We start from the raw sequence: 26621 nt of genomic DNA on the forward strand, positions 1-26621 counted from the left end.
CTCCACCAGCCTCAAGAGCGCTGACAGTGAGAAACCCCAAACCCGCAGATTTTATATATATATATATATATATATACATATATCTATGTATTTTTTTTTACAACAATCAACTCCTTGTCATTGAGAGGCTCTTCCTGATGAGTAACTGCTGCTTCTCCACGATTTCCTTTCATCAACAAGAGGTAAATGGTTACCCGACCCTGTCCTCTGCAGTGCTTGGTAGACTCTCTACCCAAAGATGTCTGCAAACAGTGGAGAAATTTTCTGTTGAAAAATAATTTCTTTGTTAATTTAACTCCAAAATGGCTACTGTAAAAGATCATACTATATCCAATGGATTTTTTTTCCATAGAAAAAGGGCAATATGTTTAAGAATAGAACCATAAAACTCAGAACAAACATCTTTGCACAAGTTTTTGAAAATAAAAAAAAAAAAAAGAGAGATTTCTCCAATTAGAAAAGTCTCTCTCATTTTCTCCTAAGTCAGGCCAGATCTTTGATGCCATAGTTGCAATTATTCTCATGCAATAAATTCCTATGATGTACAAGGCAATGCTAATTCAAGTTGGTCAAGTGAATACTTTTTCAAGACTATTTCATTAACACACCTCCAGGAACTACATTCCCTCCCACTGAGGATGTTTAAGAGAAGGAGTAAGAATCAGCACAATAGTAATTAAATACTTTTATTTATTTTTTTTTATTACACAGTATTTCCTTCCCCACAGATTAATAAAAAAAATCGTAAGACATTAAATGTAGAGCTATCAAAATACAGTGCTATTGAATCTGTTGCTCCTTTTGGAAGACAATCTGCTTTATTATTATTCAGAAACATCACTGCTGCCTACAGAGTCATGAACCATTTTTCCCCAACCTAAATATCCATAAGGGATCCAAGGCACACAACATTTTTAACCCAGTACTCAGTACATAAGTATGCCACATCAAAAGGTACAGGAATTATTAGTTGAAGAGAAAGTTTATTAACAATAAAGGCAGATTAAGCTGTTGCCAGAAGGTGTATTATTCTACTGGTGAAGATCAGAGTTTTGATTTCTTCTGAAAGAAGTTGACAATAGCATTTATGCATTCATCAGACAACCACCTCTCCTTCAGGACTTCACACTCTTTACTGCTGACTGCATGGAGCTTCTCCTTTTCTATACTTCGGATGAGCTGCTTTGACAGTGTCAAAGACTGGAGGAGAAAAGCAAGGAACATTAGGAAGTCATGCTTTCTGGATTTTCACATGTCAGAAAGTATCACAATAAACACATGGGAATTCAAACAGTTGTATTAAGATTGTACTTTTTAGCTTTTAGTCAATCTTTTAGCTGGATGTAATTATTGCTAATAAATTGGAGGAGGTTCATGGGAAGCAAAACAGCAGCCCACACCAAGTGCTCATAATCAGAGTAGATGGGCATAAGAAGCAAAACCTGTTCAACTGCCTGGAGTGCCAAATAGAACTTACATTATCAGCAGCTGACACAGGTGTCTCCTCTTGCCCAACGTAACATAATCCCATTGTGACTCAAGTAGTTTTGCAAAACCTAAACTATTGAGCAGGATGACCCAATTCAGCAAAGAGTGAAGCCGTGCAGCGTCATCTTGAGCATCCAGAGTGCACACAGTATAATTAATATTGCAGATCCAGTCATAAGGCTCTTAAACCTGAACTATTGCCAAAATAAAAACCTAAGGGAAAGCATCCAAAGCATGCACACAGAGACTCCAAGTGGATTAATTAGTTTTTAAGGCTTTTCAGACACAGAATCTCAGTGCACAGTGCACTGTCTTAGATTCAGCCAGGGTAGAAGAGAGGTAACTGTCTCACAGTAGCAGAGGGACAAGGACAGATCTGTACTTGAAGGAAAGTATATGGAACCATGTTATTTCGATTAAGGAATAAGTGAAACCAAGAAACAGGATAGGTTGGACAGGAGGATTGGGAATGCTACAGGCTTACAAGGAGGAGAAAAATTTTGAATACTGACATTTTTCGGGAGTCTTGCGTAAGCTTCTAATCTCGCCCAAACTTCCTTCTGAAAAGTCCTGTCGGGGAAGACTTCGGTGACAAGGCCCTGGACACAGGCGTCTGCTGCAGTCAGCTTTTTATTGAAAAGCAAAACCTCATTTGCCTATATAAAGAAAAGTAGAAGGTGTGATTCAACAAGATGCAAGACTTGAGTAACCTGATAGGAAAAGTACAAGCTTCCAACTCACATTTATTTTACTCTTTTGCTCATTAATGTCTGCCCTCAGAAAGAAGCACAGAATCCCAGAACAGATGAGGCTGTAAGGGACCTCCAGACAATGCCTAGTTCAAAACCCCTGCTCAACAGGGTCAGCTGGACCAGGCTGCCCAGGACTGTGTCCTGTTGGGTTTTGAGTCTCTCCAGGGCGAAGACGCTTGTCCAAGGATGAAGACTTCACGGCATCACTGCACAACTTTTTCCTGTGCTTCACCACCTTCACTATAATTTTTTATTTTTACATTCCAAAGGAATTTCTGGTGTTTCAATTTGTACTCCTTTCCTCTTGTCCTGTCACTCAGCACCACTGACAAGAATCTGTCTCCATCTTCTTTACACCCTCCAGTCATGTTTTATAAACATTGGTAATACTCCCCAAGCCTTCTCTGCTCCAGTAAAAGCAGCCCCATGCTGTCTCAGCCTCTTCTTGTATGTAATATGCTCAAGTGCCTTAATCATCTTTGTGGCTCCTTGCTGGGCCTTCTCTAGCATGTCCATGTGTCTCTTGTAGCTGGAGCACAGACTCAAACACAGAACCCACTGGTCTCACCAGTGTCAAGCAGGGGGGAAAGAATCACCTCCCTCAACCTGCAAGCCATGCTTCATCTAATACCACCCAAGGACGCTGTGGGTAGTCTTTCCTGTAAGGGTGCATTGCTGGCTCACAGGCAGTTTGCTGTGCACCAGGACACCCAGGTCTTTCTCTGCAAAGCTGCTTTCCAGCCAGTAAGCCCCCAGCATATACTGGTCTGTGGGATTACTTTTTCTCAAGTGCAGGACTTTGCCTTTTCCTTTGCTGAAGTCTACAAGATTCTCCAATTCTCCAGCCTGCCCAGGTCCCTTTGAATGGCAACCCATCTGGTATATCAACCATTCCTCTCAGTTTTGTATCATTTGCTGAGGGTACTCAGTCCCATCATCCGGGCCATGATGAAGAGGTTAAACAAGTATTAGACCGAGCATCAATCCCCTGGCTACAACACTAGTGACTGACCTCCAGCCCCTCTTGTTCTCCATGAGTCTACATGTCCTTTTGAGCAGAGCTCCAAGGTTGCCACCTGGAATTACCTCATCATAAATGTGTTTGTTAACTTCCTCTGTTGACTTCCAGATTTCTAGAATGTGCACTGGTAGGCTATATCTCACTGAACAGACTACCCCCTCATACTTCGATGTTTATGAGGCATTTGCTCTACTCCTTACAGTTTTAAAACCTGCTCACAAAAATACAATACAATAATGCAGACAATATTATAACAAGCATATGAAACTCTCTAGATTTTTTTCTGTGGGATAATCAAAAGAAGCAGAAGGGAAGTTATGCCATCCTGAGAAAAGAAAATTTAGGTTCTGCTGTGTCTTTTTCTTTTTTTAATTACTATTATTTAGGCTCCTTACTTCTGGAGTAGACAGAGAAAAGAAGAGTATGGGCAGAAGACCAATATATATTAGAACAAAACAGATAATACAAGAAGTCTGGCTGTAAATACATAAATGAATTGCCTCATGTTCACAACTGGAGGAATGGTTGACTACAGGTTTCCCACAGGGTTGGCAGAAGTCCTGCAACACTTGCTCCCTTGCCTGATAAAGGCAGCCTACCAACCCATCTCTTACAAGTGCTCTTTTGCTTTTTTTTAAAAACTCTTCTTTACATCATTCCCTCTCATCTCTGGAAGAAAGATACAACCTTTCACCACATAGAAATTGTCTTAAGAATGTGGAGGAAGCCATGAGAAAGAAAAACCTTCACCAGCATCACAGTATGGCTTTAGAAGTGGCCACTACTCTCTTAAAGTGCCTGTGCTAACACTGCCATTACATTTCTTGATCTTTGGTTCTAAAGACGCAAACAGGAGCTTGCTTTGAGGACTCTTGATGGGACTCCACTTGCTCTTACCAACACACACAGGTCAAATGATCTCACATACAGTACAGACATTCTTACCTTGGATAAGCCCATGATTTTTGGAAACAGATAAGAGGAACATCCTTCTGGGGTCTGTCCAAGTTGAGTAAATGGACAGTGAAATGTAGCCTAGGGAAAAAAAAAAAGAACACGAACAAAACAAATCAAACTTCACAACAGCGCACAGGATTAAAGTACTAGGATTTAGTTTTCATTTTAAAGCTTCTACTGTGACAGAGTTCACCAGAAATACAACTGAACTGTTAACATAATAGGCTTTAAACATCATTCAGTGACACCACTTCATTCTCTCAATGCACCCAAGAGCCAGCTTTGTCTGTATAATTCAATTCCCTTATCATAACAACCCCATTGATGAAGTTCCCTTATTTTAATACAGCGCTCAGAGAAACTATTTTGTATGTGCATTCAGAGAGGACGTTCATACATATCTGCCCTAATAGTTATGAAACACATAGCCCAGATAACATAAGAGGCAAAGAGCATTTTGCTTTCTGAAGGCACACTAAGTTTATTCTGCTCCTGAAAAATTCAAGCAGCTGAATCTCCTTCCCACAAATTTTATGCAAATTTAAAAAGAACTTGTGGCAGAAATGCACCATGAGATCACACAAAACAATACCCTAATTGTAAGGATAGAATTGAACTACAGAATTTTATGTTTTAATATCTCACATCAACTTTAAGCAAGGAAGACAAAATGCTTGCCTTTATTTCCGTTTAAAAATATGAACTGATACACAAAATTGCTAATGCAGCTTTCCCTTTAATAGAAGGTGATCCTCTCTCACTGTACTACAGATGGCCATAGAGTAAGAAACACCAATGAACTTCCTAGCAGGAAAGTGACATTTATATCATTTAAGAAAAGATTAGACAACATCTGCCAGGGTACAGGTTAATATTGGCAATGATTAAGTAAGGGGAGATTAACTATACCGAGGTACAAACTAGTGCCCCATGAACTGGCGCAAAACCCAATGCAGAAGGCAATGTCAAGTGACTGCCCAAAATGCTGACCTGTTGTCAGACTGGCCTGTGCAGCGTCCTGCCAACATGGCTGATAATGATCTACTCTGGGAATACCTGGCTGAGAATAAAACCAGATCCCGGACACAGCAAAGCTGGCCACTCCTGCAGTAGGTACTCAAGGCTTAAGGCACTCCAACCAAACTACTGGAAAATGTGAAATTAAGTAGTCATTTGGATGAGAATGAGCTTATTGCATGGGAATTCACAAAGGGATTAACAGAGAACAATCACTTCTGACAAGGCTTCAATAAATGTGAAGTTAACAGGAAAGTTCTCATGAAGACTAATCCAAGTGAAAAGACAAGTTAGACCCTACAGAAATCCTCAAAGAACTGCTACCAAGGGCACAAGTTAAAGCTGTCCTAGTACAGGTAGGAAGGTCCTAACAGATTGTCTCAGCTAAATAATGAGCTTGTCACTGACTTTAAATACAAGTACACAGTGAAAACTACATCAGACAACTAAGTATAAAACTAATGTAAGCACACAGAGATTAGAAAAAATAGAAATACAAGGCAAAAATAAGATGCATTTACCAATGATTATGTTTACAACTGGTAAAGGAAGTTGAAGTATGAATCTCAAACCATTCCAGAAAGCAGGATAATATTAACAGACCAAAACGTAATGTTTGTTTGGATTAAACTTCAACTAAATCTATATTAACTTATGGCTGTAACGAGATACTATGCTGAGGCAGAAGAGATTAGAATTCAAAATAATCTTAATAAAAAAGAGAGGTATGAGTAAGAAGACTACTTAATATGGACAAGTTAAAGTTTGGCAGAAATAACCTTGTATACAGTATACAACACATGACAGAAACAACTGTTTAACTGCCAACTCCACAGTAAGGGATCCAGGTGCTATAGCAGATCACAATATGTAAATCAAAAAACACCGTGTGAAGTCAAAATCGAAATACAGCCTGCTTAATGTGGAGAAGTTCTGCTCTACTTTGCTTCAGTAAGACATGAGCTGGAGTCATGTGTCTAGTTTGTACCACCATGCTCAAAGAGACACCGAACAACTGGAAGGAGTCCAAAGGAACACGACTGCAGTCCACACCAGGCAAAACCGAATGAATTCCAGCTCTTTAGCTCAAAAAACCAAAGGATTGAAAGAGTGGATGTAAACCTAAGATATATTTAACAGTTTAAGTACACTGATGGCTGCTGTAAGGGAGGATGAAAACAGTTGGTTCTTTCAATTCAGGTACAAGAAACAAGAGGTTCACCCTACAGCAGAAATGATCAGATGGCAGGGGAGGAAGAGGGAGAATCCAACATTTTTTCTGATAAAAGATCTTGGAACTGGAATAGGCTGAATAAATCATGCACGTTATACAAGCGTATGTCAGGAGTAACATGGTCCTAGCTAATCCTGTAACGAGGCAAGCAGAAGGATTTGGTCCCTTGCAGCTAAATTTTCCTAAGTCTCCCTGTTGGATTGGATTTGTCACTGTGACTTTGAGGAAAGTCTGACACGGTGCTGCAGCAGGAATCAAAGTACCACCCATCGCAGACACTTCTGCAAGCAAAAGTTTGCCTAATATTAAGACCTTGAGTTAAATTCTGTATCTGTTTAACAACCTTTTACAAATGAACAGCACAAAACACAAAAAATAAGCCATATAATGGAATTCGGCGCTATGCCTTAATATTGCTTCTGGTCATGTGTTTGGCAAGTTGCCTTAAAAGGAATCTTAAGTTGAATAAACCAAAGCCTTCCCAAAGTTATCTTGGAATACAGATTAGATAAAAATGCTAGTCACTACACTTCCACTCCATAATAAAGTTTTGCTCCCCCTTTTACACCTGAAAGGGGCCTTAGAACCATCATTTCACATCAGCTAGTCTTTACCCACTGATACAGTAAAGAGTTTCTCAACTGGAGTCAGTAACTTGATAACCATAATTACAGCAGGAAATTCCATGCACATTAACCACTGGCTGATGCACCCCCGTGCTGGTAATTGAGATAAGTGTTCCTTGACGTGATATAAAAAGGTTTTCCACTTGTGCGTTCTTTCCTGTCAGATTACCCCAAGCCAAATAATATTTGCCACAGAAAGGCTTGAAGACCACCTTGGGATCAGCTATGTAACATACTTACCCTGTCAGAAGCATAGACAATGTCACACAATCCAAGGAGCGTTACGCAGATTCCAACAGCTGGGCCATTCACCACTGCAATCAGTGGTTTAGGAAAGTCAATAAAATGACTCACAAACTCTCTAGAGAAAAGGAAACCAGAATATAAGCGACACATCCTAGTCATCTTCAGCAAATACAAACAACTTTCAAAACACATGATTAGATATTGCATAAGAAAACCCATAAGCTAGATTCTATGTAGCATATATTTTAGTCCCTTTCCCAAACAAATTCTGTTAAAGAAAATAAGAATTATCTGGAATACCTGTATTTCCTTAGCAATGACAGCACAGCTTCCCTGGTTCCTCCAACCAGGTTAGGAAAGTGCTGTCCTCTTCAGCTACAGTTACTGTATATGGCTCATTAGCAAGAACAGTCACTCTGTCTGCCTGTGTACCCATCCCAACTCCAGCCATGGGATGATATCCATTCCCTTCACAGATTCTGTTCTGCGGCAAAGCCCCAGCAGGGACCAACATCATTATGCGACCACAACACAAAATTCCCTTGTGCCATTCTGCCTGGATTTGAGAAACAGTGTTTTGTTTCACGTGCCAGATACCTCTCCATCCAAGAAGTGCAAAATACATTCTCACAATATAATATTTTCCAGATGTGAACAGTGTTGTAAAAACTCCACTTTGTGGCACGTCTGTGCATCAGTTGCAATGAAGCACTGTCCCTATGTAACAGCAACAGCACAGCAAATAGTCTCCTCACATGAGTAAGATGAAACAAGTTCCTTACATCTCGTCTCTATTCAAAGAAGTCTGCTAGTGAAGGTATTCTGGCATGTCCTGCAAGTGCAGACACTGTTGGATATCAAAAAACCCACACATTTTTCACTGCAGCTTACCAGCTATACAGTCAGAAACTTTTTTTTCCCCATTATATCTGCATGTACTTTGAGGACTAACAAATAAACCCAAGTCTTTAGCATCACTGTACATAAAAAGATTTATACTATTCACCTCACTTCCTCATTTATTTCACACAATCAATACTACTTCTCCCACATGATCTTTGAGTTTATGCACATGGTGAACCCTTGGACACAGTCACCTCCATGGACATATTGTAGCATAACTGGGTCTGTGCTGTCATGTTTTCTAACAATGCCTGCAAATTTTATTTTACCCATTACAGGAACTTATGCATATATGAAAGTAAGATGCTCTACTTGAATAATACTGCTCCATCTTCTGCCATCTTCTCCATTTCAGTAGGTTTGACACCAGCAAAATTACCCAGATCATTTCCACTACTATAGTAGTCTCCGTTTCCTGCAGAGAACACATATGAATAAATGCACCAATGGTTCCTGAGTAGGGAAGAGGAGCTTCCATTTATTACATTTACAAAATAATTTCATTTTAAGTGTCCAACAGCATTAAGTAATTAGAGGGACTGTCTCAAAGTATACACATTACCTTAAAGGACACATATGGTTTAAAAATAAGTTTTGACTGACAATTCACTGAAAAACAACGGGTAAAAGGCCAAAGATTATTCAACTTGAAAGATCTGAGGGAAAAAAAGATTATTCTTTCTGTAATAGTGCCAGATAGGAAAATATTTATTATATTTCTTTCCCTGCATACTTGCTCAGGTTTTTTTTTTTTTCTGTCAATTCACAATCATCCACAAAGCAAGATGTAAGAATTTATTTTTTTTTAGCAGGAACATGCAAATTTACATTTATGCATCTCCCTTCATCCCTCTTCAAGCTGATGAAGGCATCAAAAGTACACAGAATATCCCATTTAACATGTGGTAGAAGTTTTGTGGTTTTTATGACCAATTAAGGAAAAGGCTTTGCATTCTAAGGATAAGGCCGACAGCACTGCATTGGAATCACTGTACTGAAAGGTGTATCCTTTAACAAGAAGCAGATAACCTGTTAGTAAATGTGTAAGTCAGTTTGAGGCACCATCAAAAAAGCGAAGAGAAGCCAGAGTGCATCATCTCACAGAATCACAGAATGTCAGGGATTGGAAGGGACCTCAAAAGATCATCTAGACCAATCTCCTTGCCGGAGCAGGAACACCCAGATGAGGTTACACAGGAAGGTGTCCAAGCAGGTTTTGAATGTCTCCACGGAAGGAGACTCCACAACTTCCCTGGGCAGCCTGTTCCAGTGCTCTGTCACCCTCCCTGGGAAGAAGTTCCTTTTCAAATTTAAGTGGAACCCCTTGTGTTCCAGCTTGCACCCACTGTCCCTTGTTCTATCATTGGTTCTCACTGAGAAGAGCCTGGCTCCATCCTTGTGACACTCACTCTTTATATATTTGTAAACATTAATGAGGTCACCCCTCAGTCTCCTCCAAGCTAAAGAGACCCAGCTTCCTAAGCCTTTCCTCAGTTTAACTGTCTAAGTCATCCTGTGTTCCATGAGGACACTGACAGAATGCCACCTTTCACTGGTGAGCACATCTGTTACTTTACCCTGCCGTGCTCCTCCTAACTACATAAAATGGAACAGAATGGTTTGTGCAGGGGTATTCGCTATTTGCTTTTAGCTTTACATGTGTTAGACATTTCAGTTGTGTGAACTACCCTTCTCATTTTGTAAGGGTTGTTGTGGCCAGTCATTGCTACTGAGAGGAAATTCAGCACCCTGGGAATACAAGGTGTTGGTAAAGGAGACAGTAGAGAAGAATATATGTGCAATTACCTCAGAAGTAATAAGTAAATGGGCTTAAGCCCAAATTCACTTTGTGTCCACACAACTTAGCTGCCAGCCAAAGCTTACGCTTTATCTAATTTCCTAAAAGCACGTCCATCTGCAACAAGGCCCGGCCAGGCAGGCAGCACCTGCTGTCAGAAGCTCTGTTCCTCCCGCCCGCCCTTGTCGCTCTATCCTTCAGTCAGCAGAGATGGACCAAGGAGTCCTCTCGAGAATCCCAATTACATGTCCCCAGAGCTGCCAGGCTTCACAGGCAGTATGAGTTTGGGCTGCTCTTTCACATTGTTGCTACAGGCATCCAGCTGTGCACATCTGGTGAGTGGGATGTACATAGCTGGGCCAGGTTGCAGCTTGTTTGGCCAATCCTTTCCTACAGTGGCCACAGGAAAAAAAAAAAAGTTAATAGAAAGCATTGGGTTTTTTTCTGCTGACCATAAATAAATATGCAGTGTAAACTTCCTATAGGCCATACCAATGTAAGATTTGAGGGGCTTGTTTTTAGCATGTTCCAATGTATCACAGATGTAGAGAAAATTGACTGAACCCACACCAACTCCACCAACAGTAGTGCAGATGCTGTGGAGCAGATATCAGCTACTCAAAAGTAACAAAGCCCTTAGGAGTATTCCATGTCTATCTTCTCATCTCAGAAAGATGTTCTGATTTAACAGCAAGCTTGGTAGAGAATTTGAAGCACCATCTTGAAAGAATTTTGCCAAAACACTTCAGAAAATTTTTAGTCTGTATTGTCTGTACTAGAGGAAATAATTTCCTCACTTACACAATTCTATCTTAGTCTAGATACAGGTAGATACTTCATGTCAGTACTGTACTTTGGCATAATACAAAACAAATCTAAGAGAAGCAATATTAAGTGTGTTACCAGTAATAACTGCAATGGTAGAATCATCTTTTCCAGCTTCTTCAAGGGCTTTAATAATTTCTCTGTACATCTGTGTAATAGGAAAAACAACACAGTACAAATGAGATGCTGCAAAATATCAGAAAAAGAGGCTTCACACTGACAACAAGGAACGTGAAAGACAGATTAACTATGGTCCTTTTAGGTGTGAAAAAAAATTGCATCCACAGAAAGTTAAGTATTACATGTGACATATTTCTGATCATAAAGACACATGCTTGCACTACTCAAGACTTCCAATGGAAACCTAAGGGACAAAATAATGTCCTTTGGAAAACATACATTAACTGGAAAACTCTAGTTTTAAAACCTGAGAAGCAGTTTAAGTGGACAATATAATATATTAAAGAATCAGCAGCAGTGGGGTGAAGTCCCTGTTCTGGTATCTTTGCAGTTGTGACACAGCGTGATCACATTTCCAACTGGATGGACTTCCTTATGAAGACAGCTGTGGGATCTGGGAGCCTATCTAGACATCTACGCAACAGTGCTGAGTCAAAGTAGGCAGCACACGTGCTTTGTTATACATAAGGCTACAGTCAAATCTTGTATCCACAAAGCGGGCTGCTCTTCCTGTAGCTTGTCACTTTAGTGCAGACCATAGTCCTAGAAGAAGTTTGGAAAAAAAAATACATGGAAAAGACGAAACTGTAAAACTTTATCTGAATGGTTTCACTTTGTACTGGATATTTATTCCTTAGGTTGTCATTGGAATCAAGATACTAACCCCTCATAAAATTCAGACCACTACACTTCAGTCAGTTCTGCTAAACCTGTAATAATGATTCTTTAAAAACTTCAGTAGCTTACCCAGGAAGGAAAAAAATCATTAAACCTCTCAAGTTTATTTCTTTACCTTATGGTTGATGGCATTTTTCTTCTCAGGTCGGTTAAACATGATTTTTGTGATATTGTTTTTCGTGGTGACTATTATTGTTTCATAGCCATCAAGTCTGTTCTCATCTGGAGAAGCATCCTTGTGCTGGCCAGCAGATTCTGCAGAGACCAGACTTGAGACAAGTTCAGTATATTTCTCTCTGGCATCATCCTGTAATGAAAGAATAAAAAAAAGTACACAAGATTATGAAAGGCTGAAATGGAAATCAGTTAGTTATGCTACTCATAAAACTGGTACCTGAGGGGGGAAGAAAAAGGGCAGACTGTGCTTCAAGACAAAAGTCTTAATTAGAAAGCATTCTAACTATGAAGAGAAGAGGAACATGCTGTATTTAAACACTGCACATCATGCTTAAAGTCATCTGGAAAGCAGCAGCAATGGATCTGCACAGTGCATAGATGCTGAGATGACATTTGCTTTGTTGGAGAAGTGTCCCCATCCACATCTAAGATTACCAGAAAGACCTTTGTCATATACCCAGCATTTACACATTTCTACAGATTGTTTGTTTCTGCTTTCCAGCTGGACATTTCTCCAAAGAAATAAAACCTTTTATTTTAGAACACGTGTTGCTGAAAATAAGGGTGCTGAAATGGGTCTATGGCATTTTAAAATTGCTTGAAGGCACAAACGTGACACACGAAAGCCTAAAGAATCCTGTTGCCCTATTTCTACAGTGAGTAGTGATTTAAAAAAATTTTAAATCCTGGGTTGCTACAACCTATTTTCTTGAAAGAATAATATAATTCCAACAATTTTATAATTCATAATCTGTGGCACATGAAATTGCCTATTCCCTCTACATTATAACTTCAGGAGCAGATTCTTTTCTTTAAGTGTTTCTTGGCTATTCCTAAAAGCTGCAAAGCCATCTCAAAAACAAAAACACAACACCAACAAAACCAAAACAACCCACCAAAACCCTACAAAAAACCTCAAGCAAAATAACCCAACACAAACACCAAAACATGCTCCAAAACTCCAAAGCAGCACATGAATAGGTTATGTTCATTACCTTATGCAAGCATGTTTTCTTTTAAAAGAGAAAAAAAATGCAAAAACCTCTGTATTACATAATATCTTTGACTGACCTCAGAAACTACTCCTGAACAGCAGGCCTAATCCAGCAGTGACACAGACAGTTTGTAAAGCTTATGTTTTCTTTATTTAATAGTAGCTGAAGAAACTGTGTCAGCCTTATGCCATGTCAGACTTACTACAGTCTGTGTGAAAAAAGAATGCTTATGTATCTTTGCATCTATAGTCTTCCTGCTCATTTCACTTAAGTAAAGACTTCTCTAAAGGTTATGAAAGGTATTAAAGATGTCAAGACATACTAAGAAAAGAATGAAGAGAGGCTCTCAATACACCACGTTTTTCTAGTCCTTTAGTCAGTGGCATGAGACCAACTTCTTAAACTGAGAAAGTTATCAATGTGCTGGATTCACAAATTTGCTCTCTGTTGTAAGAACTGAGAAGCTCAACTCATCTTTCTTAAAGGGAAGAACAGAATAGAACATTGTGTGAAAAACACTGTTTTTATTGAAAGTCAACACATATGTTAGATATACTGGTACAAGGCTGGTAGTAACAATGTAGAAATAGGCTTACACAGTAAAAAAGAACAACCCTCCAAACACTGAAGCAATGAAATGAGTGTAGAATACAGTGCAAAACATTTTGGTGTCTGAAGCAGAGTTGCTCAACTAGCATATATTAGGTTTAGACATCATTCACTTACAGATCAGGCATTTCAAGGTACAGTAATCTACAAAGTATTTAAGTGTAATTATAGGTATTGTCACCTGAGACAAATTGCCAAGAGAATTCCATGCATCCCACTTGGCTTTCTTGACAAAGTCCAGCATACCCGGTTTTGGAGAATTGCAGGGACCTTCAGTAGCCTAAAAAGAGAGTGAAATAAACTTACTTAAACCTTTGTTTAAAGTTCAGATGCCTTGCTAGAAACAAGGATGACTGTTAGGAATATTTATCTGATCAGGATACAGAATTCAAGTCTTGAGAAAGAAGGACTAGCTAGTGGTTGGGCAATATTCAGACAGTTCACATACAACGCCTTCTTTTCCAAACATCTGGTGCTGGGCTTTCAGAAGCACCTAACCAATGGGAGACACTAGTTTCCAAAACATCTGTGCATGTTAAGTTCCGCTATCTCAAAAATTGTGGAAGTTTTATACTTCAAAACGACCTGCAAGCTGTCTGAGCAAATAAACATAGTGCAGGATCTATTAAGCTGGATTTTACTTCCAAGCTGGTCCTGCTATGAGCAAGGGCGTTGGACCAGTTGAACCGCAAGAGTCTGAGCTATCCTGAAGATTTCTATGATCAGTTTTCCTGAAGTACACTACTGGAGAGAAATAGTTCAAGTGGGAGAATAAATAATAAATTTAGGAGCTCATTATTATCAATTAGTAAAACCACCTGGAACAGGTAGCTGTGTAAGTTTTTATTTAAAGGAGCAATTGATTGCCTTCTTCAATATAACAAGCCACAGCCTGTACTGACTCAGCAGCCAATCCTTATCCACAAATACTTCCCCAAATACCAGTACAAACCCCCACGACAGACTTGCAGCTTTTTCTACAAAGGTGTCCTTCCATGCTGTAGTAGAGAATAATCACTCAAAGTGTGGAGGGGGAGTTCCTTGAATTAAAAAGACTACAGTGACCATGCAAAAAAAAACAAACAACAAACTAAATCAAAACCAAACCAAATCAACAAACAAAAAACCACACAAAACACACACAACAAACAACACTATCCCCCCGCAAAACCCCAAAATACACACACACACACAGAAAAGAAACAAAAAAAACAACAGAAAAAATCATACAGAAATCAACCTTCAAATGTCAACACCACTATATAATTGGCTCGGCTGACTGGCTACAGGTACAGATACAACAAATTTAAGAGGAAGCATGTGGCATACTCGTTTTCTCCTAGGCATAAGCCATTTTCCAGACTTTCATCAATATATGCTATACTATATGTAAATTGGCTCTGTTTCTTAGAATAAAGTTTTCTATTCAAAATATGATTTAAGATGAAACAGGTTTGGCTTCCTTCAGAATTCAGGTAGGGTTTGAAGGGATGGCAATTCAAGAATGGAATTTGAGCATTTGAAATCAAGAGCTTGTTAAGGCATGATGCATTTTAAGTAAATATTTTACAGGTCAATCCCCTCAGATCATAAATGCCCCTTATGAAACAAAATAAGTCAAGCCTACCTGTTTAAACAAAGCGTAGAGCTTCAACTTAGTTTCATTCCCAGGATCCTTTTTCAAAAGCTTCAGTTGCTCTTGAGCCTTTTCAAAGTCTTTCTGGCTGACTTGCATGGTGGCTGCAGTCATGTGCAGGTGAATTGCTGGAATGCAAGCAGCTTGTGCTCGCCTGTTAAGAAGTGGAGAAAGAAAGTCCCATTGCTTGGTTTTTGTGTAAGACTAGAGGAGAAACAAATATGCTGCTTTCTAAAGACATTGAATATTTGTACCTGCGCTGATCAAAGTAACAATAACAAACAACAGGATGCCAAAAATTACAAGAAAGTTGCTTTAGAAGTTTACTTTGGCTGCAATGTAATTAACCTTTGGAGAATAAGACATAAAGTCCTAGACTTAATGCTGCCAGAGGACAAAGAAACTATGCAGTAATATACCAGATCATCATATATAGACCACTAAATGGCAGCAATGGTAAAATAATGTTTTGCTCTTTCTGGAATAAATCAGAGCTCTACAGGTCCTGTCCATGACAAACAAATGAGAAACACACAATATTTTTATTAATGGTTTAAATCTCTGTATGTGACTTTAGCAGCTTTGTATGTCTACGAATTAAAATGAGTATGCAGCCTGTTTTTTGTGATCTTTCTGTGGGACTATGGTGGGTCCTTGGATTCCCTGATGGAGGGCATGGGAACAGAAATTAGCCTTGAAGATATCGAGGTTCACCCATGAGAAAGATGGGAGCAAAGGAGTATCCCGAGATGTTAAGGATGTATCCGTGAGAGAGAAGGGAGTAAAGGAGTAACATTGATGAAAGCAAAAATAGCCAATAAGATGTTACTGCTGTAACTTGTAACCAATGAAAAGACACATGAAGAGACACATGAATTGGTAAAACTCTATAAAAATGCACTTGTGGCACTAAATGGCATCTGCTACTTTCATCCTGGAAGAACTTGGTCGTTTGTCCGTCTCAACCACGATATCTTTCCAAGTTTACTGTGCTTCTATCTAGAAACACTTCAATCTGAAAGCCGTGTTCTCCAATCAGGGCAACATAAGTGAAGGCCAATTTCAAAATGTACTTTGGAAATGGACTGGCTGTAAAACAGCCTGCAGATACTTGAAAAAAAGAGGTGACCAAAATATTCTGGAAGGAGAAGTCCCCAGAAAAATAGGTAATTCCATTAAAAAAACAAACAAACCAACCAACCACAAACTCCACTCCAAAGAACCAAACCCAACCCTATCATGCTTTGTAAAAGCAGATTTACTTCAACAGAGTTTGGAAGCAAAAGCCAAGAAGCGTAATAATTCTGAGTTGTTTCAATAGGGCAAAAGCATGTTGTCTCAGCTTTCTTTGGTTAAATTGCAATATACATTAAATATTTACTACTTTTAAAATGTTAGCAGTTTATGTATCAGTGTTTCTTCTCTATTTTAGTAAAAGAACAACAAAAGCCCCCAACTTTCCCCATTCTAACTTAGACACAGCTGTCATGTTAGAACATCATATATGATAGATTTCATAATCAGTCACACTTGAAAAATTAATGTTTGTCTTAAATGCTGTCTGATAGAATGTCTAACCGTTAATTTAACTTGTTAACATTTCAGTTACAGAACCATCATTTAAAAAGCATGCCTAACATGAAAATTCTGCCTTTCTATAAACACCTAATGAGAATTTTAGGGAAACTCTACTGCCTACTTTGGAAACATCCTCATTGCTCTTATTTCTTAAATAAGATCTATTTTCTGTTGCAAGCCTAAAAGTTGCAGGCAAGAAGTGTGAAGAATGTCAACTGTATCAAATTAATTTTATTACTCTTTCATTTCATGCAGATAAAAGGTGTTAGCTGTTTTGTAAAAATGTTTGTAAGTTCTGCTGGGTTTATGTCCTATTACAGCCCTTCTATATTAATAAAATCTAAGCTCCTGGTATTTTGGGGCTACTGAGTTTGAATGACAGAAAGCAAAATAACATTTTCTGTTACATAAGAATTTTTTTCCAAAAGAAAGAATTCCAGAATCTGCTTCAAAATCTTACACTAGTAGATAGAAATCTATCCAAACAATACAAAATAGAATAGGCTACCAAAAAAGGCTGCGGGAATAGAAAATTTTCTTTCTAAAACTGATCAGCTGTCAGCCTTTGCTACCATAGCAGTACATCCAGACACACGTGGGTTAATCACCTGCCAGTTTAACTAACATACTGTGTCAGAGTTTAACAAGTTTATCCCTTAAACCAACTGGGAGGCTATTCACCCAATTTATAAACTTCACCTCCAGCAACAGTAAAAGTCCTTTGACAGGAAAAAGTGTACCTAAATATATATGGATACAACTTCTTTAGTACTACATTTTTTTAATTAGTCTGTCCTTGAGGCACAGAACATGATGCACCCTTTCATATCCTACCCCCAAACAGGTTTTTAAAGTCACATTTACAGGAAGAAGAAAATGAGAGTTCAGGAAGACTAGTGGTTTCTTTTGGTTTGGAGGTTTTTTTCCCTCCAATTTTGCTAACCAGCTTTGGGGCTACTTGAATGCTGCTGTTCCCAAGATGATCTGTGTATCTGGTACATTTTCTTTTTTTTTTTTGCCAGTCTAAGCAGTGACTATACTGAAGTGGACTCAATGTTTAAAAATGGAAATTTGGGGTTACAACATGTTTGACAATCTGTACTTCACTCCAGCTTGCTATGGTCAATATTTTGAAAGAGATTCTTAAAGCCTCTTTATATATAATTTGATATGGATCATAAATTAACAGGAAGTGAAGATGGGCAGTGGAGGAGAGAGGAATGGCATAGCAGCCAGTCTGACGGGATGTCTGCACCTATATTCAGGGTTAAGGGGTTTTGGCATTTAGCAGGTCATAAGTTGTCTTCCTCATTAAGGATGCAAAGTTGACAAGTTAGAAGAGGATGAGAAAACAATTATGTGAATTTAAAAAAAAACAAAACAAGACACAAAAAAAACAAACCACACAACTCTCTGGGGAAAAGCAGAATGATCTTTCAGTATGACCAGAGTCAGAGCTACTTTCCTTGCTGTTTGATTGTATCCAGTTTTACTTCTTAGATCCAAAAAATGTTTGGGTAAAATACATTATTGATCCACTTCAAATACTCCATCTTTCATTCTTTTCCTCCCTCCCTACTGCTTTGTAATAGGAGATTGTACAACTTCGTCGTTTATTGACATCTAGGGTTTATAAGAAAAGGCCTCATTTCTTTAGTTCTTCCTTACTGCTTGTAGCTCAGCTCTCTGCGGGATATCTATGATTCACTCCTTTCTCTCTGCCTTCTGATCTCAGAGGACATTTACTATACATTACTGATGATTACTAGTTCCGAACTAGCTGACTGCTACTATTTCTCTATTAAAATAACAAAGGATGAAAACTCAAAGGAAAAATGAAGGTATTTCACAATTTATTCACCTTCAGCAGGACCTCATTCTTCAGAGATACAAGACTAGAAGGAGCAGAGCTCCTTGACCCCAAGTAGATCACATAAAGAGTGAGGAGATGTCTCACCACCTGTCAGCACAGCAATAGCACTGCCACCCCTGGGACCACAAAGTGACACGACCCCAAAGACCGAGGAGCAGGAGAGGCTGCTGCAGCCCACTATGGGGAGGACTTACTCCCTCCATCTGCTGCTCCCTTGTTGTGACACTGAATCCTTCTTAACTCCTTCACTGAGAAAATCCATGCCTCATCTTAGCGGCCTCACTGAAACCACACAGGGCAGGCTGAGAGCCTGGAACCTGACCTACAAACTACTGGTGTTAACCCTGCACTTTTTTCAGTCCAAGCAGAAAAATAAGCCTAAGAAAAGCAATCAAACCCCCTCTGCGTTCCCCCTTCTCATCTACTCACTGTAACAAAGCTAAATTATTTCCTTCACAAAGCTTATTCCCTTTATTGCCCTGCACCTTGCAGGCAATTAGCTGCCACTCTCCCACTGCTACAAATTACCTTTGTTGTACTGGCACCCCTGGAAGACTCTCATGGGCCCAGCAACCTCTCCCAGCTGGGTAAAAAATACAGTTCCCATCAGAGAGAGAAGCAAGAGGAGTCATAGCTTGACAGACCAGCCACAAAGTCCACAACAAATGCCTGTGCACTCCTGCAAAATCATTCACTGGGTACTTCACAAGCTGTATGCACTCTGAAAAAAAAGAAATAAAACCTGGTCATCACCACCTGAAACATCCAGGCTGATGATTCCCTTGCCTTGGACATCTCTCTGTTCCTATTCAGTCATTCTAGGTATAATATCTTGCAAGCCCATCCTATGCATTCTACCTGTTCACATAAATGCCTCTTTCCCTGATAAACACTCAAACATAAGGCCTTTATTAATAATTATTAATAATTACAATTACAACAAAACAAGTTTCTCACTGTTTAGCAAAGATTGCAAAGCCTGTTAAAGATGGGGCCCCTTATTACAGCATCATTGTCACTTGCATCAGGACTTTTATAGAGTTAAAAATGCCAACTTTTTGTAAAAGGCTGGCTGCTCACTTTCTAACTTTTAAAGCAACTTAGCAGTTTCCTCAGTAAGACAAACAGAAGCCCTCTTTGCACATGAAACATCAGACATGCTCAGCAAAAGAAAGGGATGGATATACCTGAACCCCATCTTCCATTTACTTAACAAAGGTTTTCTTTTAAACACTAGTAGGTCCTGGGGAAATAAAGCACAGACAAAAGCAGTCAAAAATCCTATTAGGATTAAAAGCAGCGGGTGGTGCTAGAAACACATGCGTTTAAAACTCCTGATAGAACTGAAAATGTTCATTTCATATTATTGTAACTAGCCTTAGAGAGACAAGGAAGAAAAAAATAATATGAAATTTTATCAGACAGAAATCAGCAGTACATTAAACTGCCACCTAGATGAATCCTGGAATGTACACTTAATAGAAGATGTGGATATCTTTTGTGCATTATGTGTAATACTTCATATAACGCATATGACATCTCTTCTTTGCCATGATTGCTATCTCAAGGTGCTGTGATCTTTTATGCTGCTCTTTCCACACATTCCTCATGCAGAACAGTGAGCAGCACAGTAACCAGCCCTTGCCACTTCACATAGACCTGGGTATTACAGCATCATAAAGTGGCAATATTTCTGCTCATGTTTTTTCCACCTGAAGAGAAAATGAAATAAACCCCTGTTTTGCTGCTGCTACTGTAGAAAGGGTTGTATAGTTGTGTTGTTTTTTTTTAGTTAGGACACAAAGCAATCAGTTCCCACAAACTTCTAGCCACCAAGTGTTTGGTTATAATCTGAAACAAGCTTCTGATTATGTGCATCTCCAGAGTCCTTGCAAAGAGGAGACAGCACACGATGCCCAGCCCATCACAGTGTCTGAGGCACCAGCCAGTCTCAACTGTTCTACAAGGTTCAGGAGGCCAAAACTTATCCCAAGTGCTTCGCCTGGTCTGCTCCAGCACAGGCAACTACTGCTTTGGGAGGCTGCTCCAAAATCAAGTAGGGAAGCCACCAAATGAGACCTCCTCACTACCCTGTCCTCCTACTGTTGGGACTCACACAGCAAGAGTGGAGGAACCACGAGCCCTCCCCGGTGGGGTGCCTGGGGTAGTCCTTGCTGCTGGCACCCAGCCATGGAGTATTCCTGCTCTGAGCACAGTCTCAGGCTTCAGTCCCCTCTTTCAGTAGCGCTTCTCCTATTTTGATCCTCCCTCAAAATTAGCCTGATTTTCCTCCATGCAGGAGAAAGAAAGGGATCTAGAGGAGCAATAGCAACCTTTGGTCATTAGTTGAGCTACATCAAGGGACACAGGAGCAGAGCAGGTGGAAAAAGGTTGCCACTCTTGGCAACTGCAGCAACTGTTAGGAAATAAGGCATGTGAGGAGAACAGAAACCAGTATTTAAACTGTAACTGATGAGAAAATAAGTGGGCCATCTGGAAAAAGAAATTCAACCAGAGACACTGACTTCTCTTATATCAGATACATTATACATTATATCAGATTCTCTAAAAAGGTGACCAAAAAAAGGAAAAAGAAAGGTTGATAACCAAATAATGACAATGAGCAAAGCATTAGCAGTACCCCTATTTCATAACTTTCTTGGTAACTAGGAAAATAATGCTAGTGTTTTCCATATTCACCTGAAGTATTTATTGCATGCAATGAATTAAAAGTTTTACTTCACTTTATTTAGCTGACTGCTACTGTCTATGCTGTTAATATAAACATTATTAGAAATTTTAATCTGCAGGTTGCCCAAATCACCATTCATCACGCCACTGGTTATACACTACGGAACCCACACAGATATTTACCCACACAACAATGAAACATTTAGGATTCATACTTTTTCACATAGCCCAAGCACTTACACAACAATATAAGAGCTTTCCCTGTACAGCTGAAGGTGGAGAGGGCTTATGTCAAATTTCTGCCATACATTCAGTCCTGCAGTTTTTCTCTCCATACAAGCTATCTTGGCCTGAGCTGGGAAGAGGTACCTGACAGCACTAAAACAAACCGAGCAGCCTGTGGCATGTCTGGAGTGATTGCTCCTTTTCTGTTTGGAGAAAATCAGAGCAGTATGTGGGGGGTGGATGGTTAATTAATACAGAAATTCTGGGCAGAGGTTCTTTTGCCTGTAGAAGCAAAGCAATCCTCTCTTTCTTTATGCCATCTTGTTACAGGCTTCTCCCAAAGAACTTCAGATCATTTGACTATACTCACTATTTTTTGTCATATACTCTTTTCAGGTTGTTTTTTTCACCCCCTGCAGAATTACTTTGTTTTTTATGAGTGTCTATCAAATGAATATGATGTCTGTTACAATATCTTGTCAGACTTACAGGTGGGAAGCCATTTCAGACATATTTTCTTACAAACAGAAGTTGTGAAGTAGGCAGTGACAGTGTCATACTAAAGAAACCTCAGCTTGACAGTTCTTACACTACTAAAGCCAAATTACTTCAGCTGCTAATTTCTAGTCCTGTCGTTTCATGTTTCTTCTCATGTAGTGGGAAATGTGGAGTAACCATATTTGCCACATGAACACCTTTCCTTTGCAACTTCGGTAATCTTGAAAAAGCCTGTATCTGCTTCCACAACCATCCCATATGAAAACTTCCACTCCCCTCATTTGTATGCACCTCTTGCAAGATCCTCTGCCATTAATTAAAACAACTCAGACCATGGGCAGATGAAATTCAGCCTTCATTCACATGACGGAGAAGCAGAGACTGCCTCTAACAATTTTTGTCTGTTCATATTTCACTGACTGATACATTTTCTAATATCTAGTGACTACAAAAGAAGGAAACATGGTTAAATAATGGAGTTGCGCCTTTGAGTTAACCCAAACCCACACACTTTTCATGACAGCAACTCTTGCACCTTACAATCAACAAGTCAACTACTTTGGGGTAACTATTGCAGGCAAAGCAGTATGTACTTTAAGTTTACAGGCTCCTGTGTTGCTATCACCTGTGAACATGCACCACAGCAGTAGGTCAGTAGTAATCCAAGTCAGTAGGTCAGGTTAGCAGTAAGTTAACACGAGCTTAGCAGCTACAGTAGTCTTATTTCTTCGTGCAGCAAGGACTAATGCACGGGTCTGTTTGGGAAAACAACGCGACTGTTCACTGGGTACCTGCTAAGACTTACTGTAACAAGTGCATCACCTCTCAGACCAAAGTCCAGTAGCCTAAGAAAGTCTTAGCAGCTACCAAGGTTATTCTCTAGTAATCAGTGCACTCAGTTCCCTTGGGGAAACACTAAGTTTTATTGATCATAGTGATAACATAGAAGTGTTGATAACTTGGTAGACAGAACTCCAGTTTTCCTAAAAAACATAAGAAAATAACTATCCCTCCGTGTTGCACCGGCAAAATCCCTGGCAGTACCCCATTATACTGTAGCTACTGTGGAATAACTAAAATATTTTGCTTTCAGGTCATAGGAACGTTCTGGTATTTTCAATATATCTAGCTAGCAGAAAATCTCAGTGCAAATACTCTATAACCAATTCACTTACTGCTGCTTTAATAAACAGAAAAAAATGAAAGTCAAATTATTTCCTCCTTTACATTAGAACATTTCAATAGTTGTTCTAAACACAAGTTTGGTGTACAAATCCTTATCAGCTTTTACTATTTTACACTCCTACACTGTTTTGACATATGAAAACTAGAATATAATGATGTGTCTGTTGGCAAATTGAAGCACTGAATCACTGTTGTTTAGTGTAAGTGGCTCAGCTGTGCTGATTTTTTTTTTTTTTTCAATATTAAAGAATATCTAAGAATCAAAGATCTAGATTACCATTCACTGAGATCTGAAATGAGCTGCTCTTTGTGCTCTGTACAGGCACAGCTAATATTCTCTCCTTGCAGCTGCTGGGAGGGAAAACAGGATCATCCTGAAATCTCTTCAAGAGCTCTCTCTTTCCAGCAGGCTTAAGTTAACTGGACGTGGTAAATGACTAAAGAATGAGAGAATTTCCTGTACATGCTCAGTCCATGTAAGACATCCCTGCAAGCAGGAAGATTTACTGACAGATATCCTCTGAAACACATTCAAACATAAATGTTAGCAGAAAAATACAGAGCTGTGATACTCATACATATGACATTTGCTGAGAAACACTCAAAGTTAGGTTCTTTATACATCCTTATCCAAGGTGACTTTTATGAAATAGTTACGAACAAATACTCAAAATAATTTTGCTGCTAATGGAGAACGGAAAAAGCTGTTTTTTGTCTGGCTCCTGGGGACAAATCCTGCTGACTGTATGGAGAGTAAGAAAGTGAACACTTCGATGTTAAAGGCTTTTGGCCAATGTAGGTAGGTTTCTGACAAGGATACAACCAGCTGCTGGAGTCCCCATTCACATTAGAAAACACACAGACACTCCTGCTAGTTCAGCTGAAGCAGTGAACGAAGATGTGTGAGGTTTACTTTCTTTTCTGACTCCATGATACTTCAATATAATGACAATGGACACAAAGAATACTGAACAAGCTACACAACTATAATAGAGCAGAACTTGTCAATAGCTTATCCTGTCCAAATCCAGGATTATTTCACACAGGTTAGAATTAAACAAATTAGGACTAAACACGAAGCAGCACGCTGCTCCTGGTTTTGGCACTATTTCCAGCACCCACAACCAGACAAACATGTCCTGTAAAGACCTTGGCCAATTTACTTGTTAAAAATCTGAGGCAGACTTGAGCTTAGAGCTAAAGTTCTTGCATACATGCAAGACTTGCAAGTATATTTCTGTCACAGCAGAATTTATACCTGCTCTATGAATAACAGTGTTATTGAGAAGTTTTCTCAATTTCCAACTAATAACTTTCTCTTTAGATGTCCTCAGTAATGTACCTTGCTCTTAGTTTTATCAGAGAATGATTGATCTTGCAGATGTAACACTAAGTCTTGCATACAAAATAAAGCACCGAGAATGTTTGTCTCTTTTAGAAAAACTATACACTTCCAACAAACTTCAAGTCATGTCTTACTAAAACACTGTAAAAAGCTTAAATCATGACATTTAGAAGGCTGCACCTAAAGTGGCAGCTCACAAGACAGAGGTCAAAGGCCCGTGGTGGATTGTGACAGTTACTAGTGGGGCTGCAACACGTACAGAGTCATATTGGCTTCTGATGTCATTGTAGACATTGCAAAGAACTATTGGTCTGGTAAAGTGGCTGACAACCCAAATAACTTGGAAGTTCTTCCCTAGAATAAAAGTGTGTTTCATCTGGCATCTCACTGGCAATTAAGAAAAACAACACAAAACCAACGAGAAGGATTATTTTGTTTCAGGAACAGGCTTGCTATACTGAAGTGTTTGAAGCAGTAAGCATTTTACAAGCACATTTATCATGGTATAAAATGACAGCATATTTGAAATAATTATTTTACTCTGTTTAACGGTTGGCTTCTAAGGACCAAATTTTTCAAGAACCATTGTGCATTCTACAAATGATATACCTCTTATACGATATTTTCAGAATAAATATTAGCAGAGCACCTCACTACAAAAACAGTAGCCATTTTTTTGAGGGACAAAGAGTCAACAAAGAATCTATACAACTCAATCAACCTAATTCTTAAGAAATAATTTTTATTCCCTCTACTGAGCAATGGTGAGACCACACCTGGACTACTGTGTCCCATTCTGAGCTCCCCAGTACAACAGAGACAGGAGTATATTGGAAAGAGTCCAGTGAAGGACCAATAATACAATTAAAGAACTGGATCATCTCGCATATGAAGAGAGGCTGAGAGAGCTGGGACTGTTCAGCCCCCAGAAGAACAGGCTCGTGGGGATCTTATTGATGTATATAAATACCAAAAGGGAGGGTGTGAAGACAATGGAGCCAGGCTCTTCTCAGCAGTGCCCAGTGACAGGCCCAAAGGCCAATGTGCACAAACTGTAACACAGAGGTTTCCTCTGAACTCAAGGAAACACCTTCTTTCTGTGAGGGTGACTGAGCACTGGCACAGGTTGTCCAGGGAGGTGGTAGAGTCTCTGACCTTGGAGATACTCAAAAGCTGTCCAGACATGGTCCTGGGCAACCACCAAAGGTGGCTCTGCTTGAGCAAGGGGGGTGGACCAAATGACCTCCAGAGGCCCCTTCCCACCTCAACCAGTCTGTGATCGCGTGAAAAACAAACACATTTAACCTGCTAGCTATATTGAAGGAGTACACAAGCAGCCCACTAACTTTAACAGCTCATCTCTAGACTAGACTTCGAAGCTACAGTTCTCCTCACCTTCATGTGAAAACCTTCAGAGTCTGTTTCAGCAGAGGAATTGCAATGATTTGTTCTAGGACACTCTGAAAATAGGAAGACTACATTTGAACTGTTACAGTTTAAATTCTCACCTGGTAGTATTACCCTGTTAGTCAATCTACATTCAAGGATGGAAGCAGTACTTAGATCCATATACACACCCAGTCTTTGTAGCCAAGAAGTCCAATCATAAAGATCAACCTGCAAGATCATGACAGAAAAAACAAACAAACAAACAAACCCAAACTACTGACTATGTAAATGAGTGAAGATATTTCACAGAGCAAAGTACACTCTGAACTCCTTCAAATCGCAACACTTACTAAAAGCAAAGTTCCCACTCTGACCTTGCTCAGACAAACCAGGCTGGGATGAAGGGCAGCTGTGCATGCCCTGTCACAGGGAAAGAGGTTCATCTGCAAACTGCCTACCCTAGCTACAGACAAAAGATGTGAAATACCAAGAATTACATCAGGACCTAAAAAGGACAACTCTTGTGTGGCTTCCTTTTCCAACCTGACCTTATTTCTGGCAGAGCAATAAGACAACTTGGGAGTGGGAAGGACAGGCAGGCAAAGAAAAGGAGAAAAAAAAAAAGGGGGGGGGGGGCATGGGTAATGAAAGAAGAAAGAAGAAAGAAGAAAAAGAAAACCTTTGCCTCTGGGGAG

At 39.4% G+C, this 26621-nt stretch overlaps 1 protein-coding gene across 7 annotated transcripts in view; it reads right to left on the reverse strand.

The window, feature by feature from the left end:
- Positions 1 to 220: 220 nt before the first annotated feature.
- The window catches only part of LOC308038175 (enoyl-CoA delta isomerase 2-like), a 35493-nt gene continuing 9092 nt past the window's right edge, over positions 221 to 26621 (reverse strand). For 3 of the 7 annotated variants that reach the window (XM_080340483.1, XM_080340486.1, XM_080340487.1), the window contains exons 2-10: positions 15134 to 15296; positions 13688 to 13786; positions 11841 to 12032; positions 10946 to 11015; positions 8557 to 8659; positions 7336 to 7456; positions 4207 to 4296; positions 2001 to 2144; positions 221 to 1200 (exon numbers count right to left, since the gene is read on the reverse strand). In XM_080340483.1, coding sequence (XP_080196609.1) covers positions 1045 to 1200; positions 2001 to 2144; positions 4207 to 4296; positions 7336 to 7456; positions 8557 to 8659; positions 10946 to 11015; positions 11841 to 12032; positions 13688 to 13786; positions 15134 to 15296 — 1138 coding nt within the window. In that variant the 3' untranslated portion in view covers positions 221 to 1044. Of the gene's footprint in view, positions 1201 to 2000; positions 2145 to 4206; positions 4297 to 7335; positions 7457 to 8556; positions 8660 to 10945; positions 11016 to 11840; positions 12033 to 13687; positions 13787 to 15133; positions 15297 to 19121; positions 19315 to 19780; positions 19837 to 25932; positions 25998 to 26045; positions 26155 to 26621 lie in introns of all 7 variants that reach the window. The other 4 variants (XM_080340482.1, XM_080340485.1, XM_080340488.1 and 1 more) reach the window with 4 other exon arrangements.

This window comes from Nesoenas mayeri (genome assembly GCF_963082525.1).
Source record: "Nesoenas mayeri genome assembly, chromosome: 2".
Taxonomy (NCBI): Eukaryota; Metazoa; Chordata; class Aves; order Columbiformes; family Columbidae; genus Nesoenas; species Nesoenas mayeri.